This window comes from Euphorbia lathyris, chromosome 10 (genome assembly GCF_963576675.1).
Source record: "Euphorbia lathyris chromosome 10, ddEupLath1.1, whole genome shotgun sequence".
Classification (NCBI taxonomy): Eukaryota; Viridiplantae; Streptophyta; class Magnoliopsida; order Malpighiales; family Euphorbiaceae; genus Euphorbia; species Euphorbia lathyris.
The window spans coordinates 31,333,778-31,345,820 of record NC_088919.1 but is presented as its reverse complement, the minus strand read 5'-3'; the positions used below and the strand labels follow the sequence as shown (position 1 = coordinate 31,345,820).

The following is a 12,043-nucleotide window of genomic DNA, read 5'->3' as shown; positions in this document are numbered from 1 at the left end:
AGACTTGGAACTAGAGGACGTAATTGTAATTTAGTGGGAAAAATTAGATTGTAATTGTGAATTAAATTATAGGATTATCTGATAATATTAATTAGAGGTTTTAATGTGATTATAACTCTAATTAATTATCCTTAACTTAAATTAATAACTAATTGGATTAGAGTTATTATCTAAATATATTTAGATATCATTAAGATAATAATTATTATTTATTTAATTATCTAATTTGTAATTCTATTCCGAATAGGATTCTAATTAATTAATTAACTAATACAACTTGGGTTAGGATTTGAGAAGTCTACAAATAGACCATTTTCCTGTAAATTTCGGCCAACACAATAATAAAGAGGCTAAGGAATTATTCTAAAATCATCCCAGCTAGATTACTCTCTTCTTTACTCTCTCTCTTTGATCTCGTGTCGATTCTTTTAGAGGCAATCAACTTAGATTGTTATTCATTGGTTGTTTACTAATCACTTTACTTTTCTATTGTGATTGTGGTTCGTGATACACGGATTAAGAGTTGTGGGCACTTCGTTTTCAACTGTAGATAGTTCGTTAGAAAAAGGTATTTCGTTATATCCCTCTTTGTATGAAATAACAATTAACAGATCTTGAGAAAGGGAAATAGATAAAATAGATAAAAAATTTATTATTCCGCTATGTCTAGTCTTGTCTATTTTCCTTCAGTAACCGATTCGGTTAGATTGAATACTTTGGAACAATTCCACCAGTATGATCGCCCCGAGGTAAAGATTTTTTACTTATTTTTTAAATAAAGAATGACTTTTGCCTGCTTTAACCATCTTTGTCATTTACATTTGTGGCATAAGCTATTTGGAGAGAATATCTCTCTCAACATTCCCGAGATCGTTAAGGACATCTCACGACTTGCTGTAATGCCCAATGATGTCGAATACTTCGAACAACTGAGTGTTTATTCAGCTTGTCGTGAAGTCTTTGAACGAAAGGCAGCCGTAAGTCACATGTTTCCCTCTTTCCATTCCTTCAGGCATTTTCCTCTTAATGATCATATTCCTTATTTTTTCAGGATCAATCAGCTACCACCCTTTTGGTAGAGAAATATCGCCTTCTAGCCGAGAAGTACAATGAGCAAAATGGGGAACTTCAAAAGTAGATTTTGTTGAACGCTCAGCATTCCAATTCCTTGAAGATTTTGACGAATGAATTGGCTGAAGCCCGAAAGGAAACTAAGAGAGTTGAAGCTGAAAAGTTAACTGCTCAGAAAAATGAAAAACTTGCTCTGCAGAAAGCCAGTGAAGCTTCGGATCTGAACGAACTGGTTGGTTGTTAAGAAGAGACCATTCGGAAGCAACTGCAAACTTTATAAGTGCTACAGGCGAACCATGATCGTCTGAAAGAGAAAGACCAATCGAATCAAGATGTTATCACTAAATTCTCAATTGACCTAAACATTCTTCATGAGAAGTGTAACAATATTGAAGTCCTCTTATCAAGTGCCCATGTTGAGATTGATGAAGAGAAAGGCTGAGCAAAGATGGCAAACAAAGGTCTAAAATTTGCCAGGAATCTACCGCAGCTTTTCGTGCCAAGATAGAAATTCATCAAGAAGAAAAGTCACCCTTTGGATGGATCTATTGGCTTAGGCTCCACCCTTCCATTTTAGTGGCAACCTCTTACATGATACTGATTGTCTAGGATGCATCTCTCTTTTGGGTGGTATCCTTTTTCATGGTGATTTTAGTTGACATTCCACCTTCTTCCTTAGTGAGAGTTTCTTGGACAGTATTGGTTGTTCACGCTCGACTTTCCTCCTCAATGGCAGTGTCTCATTCGTTGTTTGTTGCTTACGCTTCACCTCTTCCTTGGGTGGGAGTGTTTTAACATGAAGTTGATGGCCCTTTAAGAGAAAACCATCGTCTCTTTTCTTTCTTGGAAAGCTCCTCGATTGGTTATCACCACCACCTAGATCTTCAATGACATGTATAGAATCAAGGAGTTGAAAGGAACCTAGTCACCTCACTGGTTCCTCCTCCTTTTGCTGCCCAATAGCAAATGCTTGCTCTTGCTTCTAGTCTACTTTAGAGGCATGACTGAATCATGTGTCACTGGTAATGCAATAACACATGAAGTTTGGATATCCATTCTTCTTTGCTTTCATCTTTGGAGTGGGTGGATGTTATGATGTTTTCTTTTACTTTCTTATACCGAAAATCTCGAGCATAATGACCTCTTTTTCCATAAACGTAGCATTGACTATTCTTGCACCGATGTGCCTTCTCGTATGCTTCCTTATGGTTGTGGTGAGCTCCCCCTTTTTCCATAATCTCTCCTAGTGGCCTTTTCTTCTATCCTTATTCTTTGAACCTTTTGTCATTTCTTGACCTCACAATTTTTTATCATTTCTCTTTTTACATTTGTTTGTCTAAAGCTTTTTGATTAGCCAATATATTTTCTAATTAATTTAAATTTAGCTCTTTTTTCCAATCCACGGGTTGTTGTGACAAACGTATTAAATTTGGGATGCAACCCATGGACTGTGATTCTTCTTATTCTCGTTTTAGTAATTTTATTTTCAGGATCCAACTTCAAAATTTCTTTACATAAAGTCTTAACTTCAGTAAATTATTCATTCACTGTCATGTCTTATTGCGAAACCGATAGTAACTTGCTCTTAAGCTTTTGGAGCTTGACATCGTTTGTTCTTGCAAATAATCCAGCAAGAGTCAAGAGTGTCACGTGCTTCCTTGTGGATTTTTTTTTTTTTTGCGTCTTTGATTTATACTATAGCAAATCCTCCTCCATCGAGATTGATAAAGCATGCATTGCTTTACCACTCTTAATCTTACACTTTTTAAGGTCATTTTATTCTATAGGAGGTGTTGTGTCATTTCCTCTAATAGTCTTCTATAAATCTTGAACGAGCAGATAAAATTGCATACGAGTACTACAAGTATTATAGTTATTATTGTTAAATTTTTCAAGAGTGCTTATCGAGGTAGCCATATCAACCATGATGACTTTATTATTTACTTCCATCAACGACGTAAATTTGGTCCTAGACCAATAATTTTCACAGTCTCGGATTGTGCACTAGCAATATCTCGTACCACCACGATCTTGGATTGCAAACTTCTTAGCACTCAGCGACCGGTCCCTTGCTGTCCGCTTTGATACCACTTGTTGAATATAGATTGGAGGACTAAATTGAATGAAATATAGTTTATTAGTACATAAATGTAATTAATTTTTTATACAAATGCTTCAAACATACGACCCACTCAATTTATGCTCACTAAAACACGTGCTTTTGCTGCAAACTCACTCAATTTGTTTCTCTGCTCATTATTTTTGTCTGCATAACACAATAGCTAATGTGTTGTTCCACAAAATTGAAAAATAAGGGTTGATTTTAAGTGTTGAAAGTATTAAATGATATAGTTTGATAAATTCTCCACCCGTTTCATTATATAATTAGTTTTAGAAATTGTATTTTTTTCCAAAATATAAATCGTTCTAGTTTTTCAAGAATTTTAATTTAGCTTTTCGGTCCAAATATTACATTTTTGTCTTTTCAATGTATTCATATGTTTTTGAACATTACAAGATTTATTATCCAACCATATGTGACATAATTTTTTTTAAGTTAACAAATGTAAATTCATTAATTTAGCTCTATATTAATTATATTTTTTAATTTGTGTGAAACACCTTAAAATGACTTATATAATGGAATGGAATGAGTACCAAATAGAAAAATATTAATGGATAATGTTCAACTTAAAAGTTAAAATTTAAGTATTTTGATTTTAACTTAATTGAACATTTTAAATTGTTGAGTAATTGAAGTTATCAAACACACTTAATGCTAATAAGTATTTAAACTATTAAATTAAGTGATTTTTTTTTAGGTTAAAGCTAAACTTAGATACAATATATCATAATATAATGAAAAATCAATTTTTTTTTAAAGTTGTACGCAATGCATTTACATTAAATAAAGGAATATTATATTAAAGATAAAGGAAAACTCTCAACCCACCCCAACAGGCTAAGAGGTTCACCACCAAAAATTAAATTAAACTACAATTAAAATTCAATATTATATCAACCATACAAAAAAATTATAACTAATTCAATATTATATCAACCATACAAAAAAATTATAAATATATGTTGAAATATAAGCAACATCAATTTATTATGCTATGAAGTATTGCAATCAATACTTTTCTAATGTTGCACATGAAGAGACTTTATCAATTCAATACATTAGATATACGCATTTAGTCTTTGCATTAATAAACTTAAATTATATATAAAAAATTAAAATCCATAAGAATTAGGTACAAATTCATCTTGATGATAATCATTTTGCTGAATGGAATTTCATTATTCCTGTCTCATTTTTTATGTAATTCGAAAATAAGAAAGAATATCAAGATATAGAAATGTAAGGAGGGGAATGGAAATGTCTTTGGCTCATTAATTCAAAAATTAATTTTTTCTTAATAAATTATTAAGTCTATAAATTAATTTGAGTTAAAGAGAATTAAATCGCAATTATAACCACTTAGTAGAAAAAAGAAACATTTAAAATTAACATCTGAATTTAATTCTATTAATTAGAATCATTAAGCTCAATATTTTAAAAAATTGAAGAGGTTCAAATAATAACATTTTCCCAACAACTTGTTTTATAATCACGTTTCATTTTCATCAGTTCATTCTCCTAACAATTAGAGTTATGGGTAAAATTAACTTGTACTATAGACTGGAGTTAATATTTAAAAAAACATAAGAGCCAAATTATCATTTTCGAACATCAAGCCCTTGAAAATGAAAAATAGATAATCAGTAAGAACTTACCAAATTAACATTGAAATTCAACTCTCCATAGTCAAATGAACTTTCAAGTATATAGAAAATGAAGATCGATCTATGGCATGCTAAAAATTCTATAATTGATTTGTGCCATCAAACTGTAAAATAAAACTCATATATGAAAATGAGGTTAAGGGTTTCAATTGCAATTTAATAAAAATTTATAATGTATTAAAATGAAAGGAGATGGAAGAAATTCTTTACTACTCAGAGAATGAGCTTTTTAGCATTGATAATATGATCGATGAACGTGGTAATCCAGCGCACAAAAATGTTGAATGATAAGACTATAATATGAATGTGAAATACATAGTGCACTGGATGAATGTAGTAATCCAGCGCACAAAAATGATCTTAATTCAATCACCTCTAATTATAAGACTATAATATGAAAAACAAATCTAATGGTGAAATACTTTGGTTTATTTGTTACTTTTGAATTTCCTTTGCTTTATCTATCATGCTTTATATATAGGTTTATTTGTGACTTTTGATTTTTCTTTCACTTTGTGTTTTTCATCTTGTTATAACTCTTACTTTCTTTTATTACCTTAATTAATTGACTAGTAATTGACAATAAATAATGTGTTACTGTAGAGTATTATTTGTGACAAATTTTAGCATTACACCTCATCTTTTGATGACATGGATGCTTGATGAGATTAATGCATGTTTAGTAATGAGCTTTTTAAGTAAAATTAGAGGTTTGAACCACTTTAGATGTTTTGACTAGTCAAACCTCTAATTGTGGTATTTGGTGAAAAGATGTTTAAAAGAGTTTACGGTGTCCAAAAGGCTAATTTTGGAAAAACTTATTTTAAGAGTTTTTTCAATTAGCTTATTGTTTTATCTCTTTTGAAAGACATTTTTTACCTCTAATTACTACCCCTTTAATTCCTAATAAAGAGTTTATCATGTCCTTGCATGTCATTTTACACAAACAACTATTAGAAATCAGTTAAGTTTTATCAAACACAAGTTTACACAATCCGCTAGTCAAATCAGCTAACCAAAAAGATAAAAATCTTTTTTTGAGTAAAATTAGAGGTTTGAACCACGGTATTGGTTTTGTCTAGTGGAACTAGGGCTATAATCGAGCCGAGCTTTGGCCTGTTCAAGCTCGGCTCGCTATAAAATTAACGAGCTCGAGCCCGAGCCGAGCTTGCTATAAAATTAACGAGTTGAGCTTTGGCTTGCTCAACGAGCTTGAGCCGAGCTTCGAGCTTGTTTCGAGCCCAAAATCCTCTTTTGGACTTGATTCATTAAGAAAATTATCTAACCATGAATTGTTTGTGAGTAAATTGTTAATTATATTTGTGAATTTTGCTCGCAAATAACTCTTTAATTGTGTACATAAACAAGCTCACAAATAAAGTTCGTGAATAAATAAACAAGATGCTTACAAACAGTTCGTCTATTACTCATTTATTATGTTTGTGAACGAACTCATCTAATAGCAAATGAAATAATATTAAGTTTAGATATTTGTGAACTAACACAAAACTATATAGTTTTCTACAAAACTAAAATTTGTTCATAAATGTTCTAATCGAGCTTGCTCGCGAGCTTTCGAGCCGAGCTTTGGCCTGCTCAAGCTTGGCTCATTTACGAACCGAGCCAATAAATCATGTTCACGAACGGTTCGTTTACAAATCGAGCCGAGTCGAGCCGAGCTTTTATCGAGCCGATCACCGAGCCACTCATGAGCGGCTCTGTTCATTTACAGCCCTAAGTGGAACCCTCTAATAGTGGTGTTTGGTGAAGAGAGGTTTGAAATAACTTATTGTGTCTAAAAAACTAATTTTGAAAAAATTGATTTTAGGAACTTTTTCAATTAACTTAGTGATGCATCTTTTTTTAACGATATTTTTACCCCTAATTACTACCCTTAGCCCCAATAAATGTTTTACCATATCCTTATTTATCATTTTATACGAACAGCTATTAGCAATCAACTAAATTTTACCAAATAAGTTTACACAAACAATTAATCAAATCAACTAACCAAAAAGTAATCGACCAAAGAGAGACTTTCATTTTCTTTTTATAATTTTGTTGCTTTGTAAAAGTTACAACACTAATGTTGCTCTAACACAATACAATCGAAGCATATAAATCGTCAAAAAGCTCAAATACCAAAATGGATCCATGCATTAACTAATCTGAAGCCTGCTTGATTGGTCTCGCCACATTGAACAGAACTAGACCCAATACAAGAATTACGCTACCCACCAGAAAATATGGACTCAAAACTGCTCCTTCAGGATGATATGGCAATGGAAGGGACATAATATAAATTGCTATTGGCACTGCAAACCAAAAGCAACATTAGCTAAAGACTCGTGTTTCGCCAAACACTGTCAAAGATTTTGGGCATTTTACCTGACAACGTTACACCCAGAGAGGCCACAACTGCAGAAGAAATTTTCATCAGATTGAGCAACGAGATGTTGAAAGCTATATTAGTAGCTATATAAAGCACCGGAAGCAATGGGGCTCCATTGCATTCTGCACCAAGAAACAATACATGTTTTAACCATCAGAATTTTAACAAGACCATATACCCTGTCTTCGCAGCACACAATCCACCATGAACCAGATCAGGGTTCCTTTTAACCAGATTATTCAAGTTCAGTGTCATATTAGCTACTCGGAAGATGGCTTGGCCATATTATGACATTCCAACAGCATATTTGCATATTAAGTAGCCAGTCACTGACTCGCTGCTCTCCTATAACTTAGTAATGTTTCACATGCCTTATTCATGCAATATTTTCATATACAATTCTTTTTCTTAACTTCAGTATCTTGTATGATCCTGCAAATGTTAGAAGGCATAGCAAGATGTCAGCACTATGTCAATAAAAAATGAAAACTTGCCTGGCCGACCTCCGATGTTCAAAAAGCAACCAGCACCACTCATCAGATATGAAGGAAGCTGGGAAAATGGAATGCCTTTCAAGTTGGACAATACAGGTAGAAAGATGAGTACAAAAAGAGCCTACAAATCATAAAAGAATTTCTTAAATCAGACTTCAAGGGAAGACACATTATAATCAAAGAATAATAGGAAATGTGTGCAATATTGCGAGGTTACTCAAATTGATGTTATTAACCAAATTGCACATATAGAAGGTTGAATAATATAACAAAAAGAAAACAACCAGAGGATTGCACAGGTAGAAGGTTAAATAATATAACAGAGATAGTAGCGAAACAACTAGAGCATAGCAGAGCTGTGCACAAATTACCTGAAACCCAGAGCCAAAAGAGTTCACGACAAATATGTCAAGCGACTTCCCCTACAAGTAAACAAGTCAAGGACTTTGAGAGACTCCAATTGTACAAATATGTTAAGAGTCCAATTCTGAAAAGACACAACACAAGTAACGGGTTATACCTTTAAGCGCTTAGAAGCATCCACAAATACAAATTCCTGTCAATAGACAAATTGGAATCATTTATTTTTCTTACACAGGATAGAATCAAGAAGAACTTGCTACCAATTATAGTTGCACCTTTATAATAGATGCACCAGCTTGAAAGGCAGTTGATATTATCATTATAGCTGGCCAGATGAACTCAACTCCTAACAGCATCTGATCAGTACCGGATCCACTGCAGTTATGAACAAAATTACCACAACTCACAAGAAAATTAACAATTAGAATATAGAATTTATATCTATATGCACTATATAATAAATTAGTCCACATAATTTCATATGTCGGAGACCATGTAAAGCCAAAAAGTTATTCTGTCACAGCTCTAGATCTTTTATCTTATTTACACTATTACTTACACATGTAACCCTAGAGAAATCTTGGTCAAGTAAACCTCAACAAGTTAACATATTATCACTCTTATCAAAGGTCACTACAGATGAAAAAACCTACAGAGATTGTTACCAATCAAAGCTAAGTGTACTATCAGTAAAAGCAAACAAATTCACAAAATAGTTTAAATGAATTTTGTTATGCTTTTTTCTTTTACCTATATGGTAGATTTCATTGTGCTTCTGGGTCTATAATAAACCAGAGACAAGTAGCATCTTGGACAAGAAATGACAGTCCAAACTTGCAATTTGCAATCTTTTCCTACCAGCACTTTATCAGCCAATCAGGAACAAGCCATGGAAAGAGTAATAATGGCACCTGACACTTTGATATATTAGACAAAAACATGATCATGAAGTTCATGCATCTAGAACAAACCCTAGAAAATGTATTAGATATGCTCAACAATGTTGAGGCCAAATGTCAACCACCATCAACCATTTTAAGCAGGGTAATTTTTGGAATCAGAAAAGCAAACTAAAGTAGGTTTCCTGGAAAAAGGAAAAAAAAAAAAAAAAGACATCTGCCAAAAAACTACAAGAAAAGAAATGAAGAAAAAGACAAGATTTATAAGATGAGAATAATGTATCACTGGAAGGAAGAAAATATAAGTGTTTAAATTTTAAGTATAGAACACTTGAAGCCAATAAATTCATGAAGCTGCACCAGGTTACAGTACAAACTGCAAAGCCAATACCATAATCATCTTCTTTCATGATATTAGGGCAAAAAACACTCTCAATAAGACAATATAAAAAGTTGCATTAGCATTAAGGAAGCGAAGACAAAGATCCTAAACTCAGTAAGACAATCCTTCTAGAGATACAGAAACAGAAGCTATCTCTAGAGCAGCGCTATCCAACATAAATTTCGGCAAGTCATAGAGGAGCATGGAAGAGTGTCATCAGTAAAGCTAAGGTTTTTCAGCATTTAGAGTTTTGCTAACAAACATATATAGATCACTAAGCATTTAACATACATTCCTTAAAAGCTTGATGTGCATGTCCTAACAAGTAATTACTGTGCCTCTTATATAATTAAAAATTGTAAGGAACTCAAACTTTTGGAAAACCACACATATTGAAAACAATTTATTGCTGGAATCTATGTACTAATTGGCATACCTTGAAACAGCCACTGCAACACCAATAGCTACCAGCAAGCAGCCACTGATTTGAATGAATGAGTACCTCCTTCCCAAGAGAATTGCAGAAAATGTCAGCTGAAACACCAAAAATGTCTGGAAAAAAAAACTATAATTAAAGAACCACAGAAAAGCAACTTCAAGTGTAACATAATGAACAGCATGGGCAAATAACGCAGGAAGCATATAAATTTCATAATGAACACATTATACGTGTATACATTACTCTTTTACAGTTAAAAATAAGCTATTCGCTTGCACCAAAATCATGGAATTCTTGTTTTCTGCTTACTTAGAAATCAAAGTCCCTTGTATCATTATATGGCTTCAGCTTTTATCATTACTATCCCACAACACATGGTATTTTCGAATAAACAAGCCATCAAATGAACATATATACATACACAAAACACACACGATTAGAATCACAAGTATTCGGGTTACTTACACCTAAGTCATGGACCTGTGTTCTCTTTTGAAAAGTAATAGTCTAATACAACAGTCACACCAAATACGGGCACACCCCTAAATCCTTATTTTGCTTCATCTTTTGCAATGACTATCCCGCAACACACACATTTTCAGAAGAAAAAAAAGGTCATCAAATGAACACACATATATTCTTATACACTGGAATTACACTCGTACATAAATGAATAGAAGTGACCCTACCCTGGAACAGAAACTAGTATCTGTGCAAGAAGAAGCAGTGAAATTACTTTTTTCATAGAAGGGGGAGGAAAAAAATACCTGATTTAATATGGGTATGGCAGGTCCAGGAAGCATGGCTGCAAAAATACAAATAGAACAACAAAAATCAACAAGAAAATATTGCAACTCTTAATGATTCCTTTTGAATCCAAAATTATTGCATAAACTTTGGAGTCAATGAACTTAAATAAACAGACTCATTCCCAAACTAATTGAAGTCAGCCTACTTTTTTTTTTATCCCAAAACTAATCAAAATCAGCTAAAATTGATCTTATTTTAGCTCTATAAAGGAAAAAAATATGAAATAATTGAAACAAACAAACAAAATCCAAGAGAATAGCTTATCAGAAAAATTGGTACCAGCAGCCGACATTCCTGTCACGACCCCAAGAGCTTCTAGCATCCCAATAACTATGAACGGTGATTTTGGAATAGCTATCATCTCATTAATCACAATTCCTGCACGATACCGCCCATACAATATGGAAAGATAAATCACCACGTACCTGTGGTCCATATTGACATCGCAACTATAATTGCCAAATTTGGAAATGAAAAAGCCAAACAAAAATAAATGAAGGCAATGAACTATACCCGAAAGTAGTGAATTGAGCTAAGAAGAAAGGATACTGTTTCATGGGGACAAGAGCGAGCTTGTATAACACGCGATTTGCCACAGCTAATGTAATCGTAATAGCAGAGCCAACGAGGATTAGTTTATTGTTATTGTTAGAGAAGACAAGGGGCGGCGGTGGAGGAGGAGTTTCATTTGAGGCGCGAACAGTGTAACTGCTGGTTCTCTGTGAATTGCGACAAGGATGAACGGGAACATCGCCGCCGGTGAATTGAGCAAACCTACTAGCAAGTCGTGATTTAGGAAGACGGAGAATAGGATTATTGGAGGAGGACATAGGTCCGTGGACGTAGTAGGAAGGAAGAGGGACAATGGAGTTGAAAAATGGCAGGTTGTAGCTGCAGAGCGACATGATAATCGGAAGGGGAAAGAGGCACCTATGTTGTGGTCAAAAGCCATGGGAACGTGGAGGTTGTACTTGTGGCCCTGTGGGCCTCTCTGAGTTTGTTTCTGACTGCTGCATTGAAATATTACAAGAGACTTAGATTCTAAGAGCACTGTCTCTACTAGTGGTAACACACCAGAAATGCCACATAGAACATCGAGAACATCCATAAAAACAATCCATTACAAACCTTTTTACTTGAATAATGGTAAGGTCTATTTTATATTATTTTATTCTTAAAAAAATTGTTTGAACAGAAATGATAAGAATAAACAAATACAAATAATAGGCCACTAATGATATGATAATAAATTATAAAATAAAAAATAACAACAGGATCCACAGTATTAATTGGTTCTTTGTTACATAAATTGGTAACTCACCAAAATTAGTAACAACAATGTAACCCCACCTTTAGTGGTTGGGTGTTTCAAAGAACAACCTTGAAACACCCACTAGAGGAGCT

At 33.3% G+C, this 12,043-nt stretch overlaps 1 protein-coding gene across 3 annotated transcripts; it reads right to left on the bottom strand.

Moving 5' to 3' along the window:
* Window positions 1–6,878: 6,878 nt before the first annotated feature.
* LOC136209770 (protein CLT2, chloroplastic) lies at window positions 6,879–11,661 on the bottom strand. 3 transcript variants are annotated; one of them, XM_066001354.1, is made up of 10 exons: window positions 11,153–11,661; window positions 10,919–11,064; window positions 10,597–10,634; window positions 9,827–9,942; window positions 8,385–8,484; window positions 8,267–8,302; window positions 8,118–8,168; window positions 7,747–7,867; window positions 7,249–7,278; window positions 6,879–7,175 (listed from the first exon to the last, which is right to left on the bottom strand). In XM_066001354.1, the coding sequence occupies exons 1-10, from the start codon at window positions 11,542–11,544 to the stop codon at window positions 7,024–7,026; spliced, it is 1,182 nt and encodes a 393-aa protein (XP_065857426.1). In that variant the 5' UTR covers window positions 11,545–11,661; the 3' UTR covers window positions 6,879–7,023. The 3 variants fall into 3 exon arrangements, with proteins under 3 accessions (XP_065857426.1, XP_065857425.1, XP_065857427.1); XM_066001353.1 differs by having other exon boundaries at window positions 7,249–7,374; window positions 11,153–11,657; XM_066001355.1 differs by having other exon boundaries at window positions 7,249–7,374; window positions 10,919–11,017; window positions 11,153–11,285.
* Between the last annotated feature and the right edge of the window lie 382 nt (window positions 11,662–12,043).

Coding starts and splice junctions, on each gene's coding strand:
- LOC136209770 (XM_066001353.1), bottom strand. CDS start 11,544: ATGTCGCTCTGCAGCTACAACCTGCCATTTTTCAACTCCATTGTCCCT. Junction 8,303..8,384: donor CTGGTGCATCTATTATAAAG/GTGCAACTATAA, acceptor GTCTATTGACAG/GAATTTGTATTTGTGGATGC. Junction 7,176..7,248: donor TCTGGGTGTAACGTTGTCAG/GTAAAATGCCCA, acceptor TTTGGTTTGCAG/TGCCAATAGCAATTTATATT.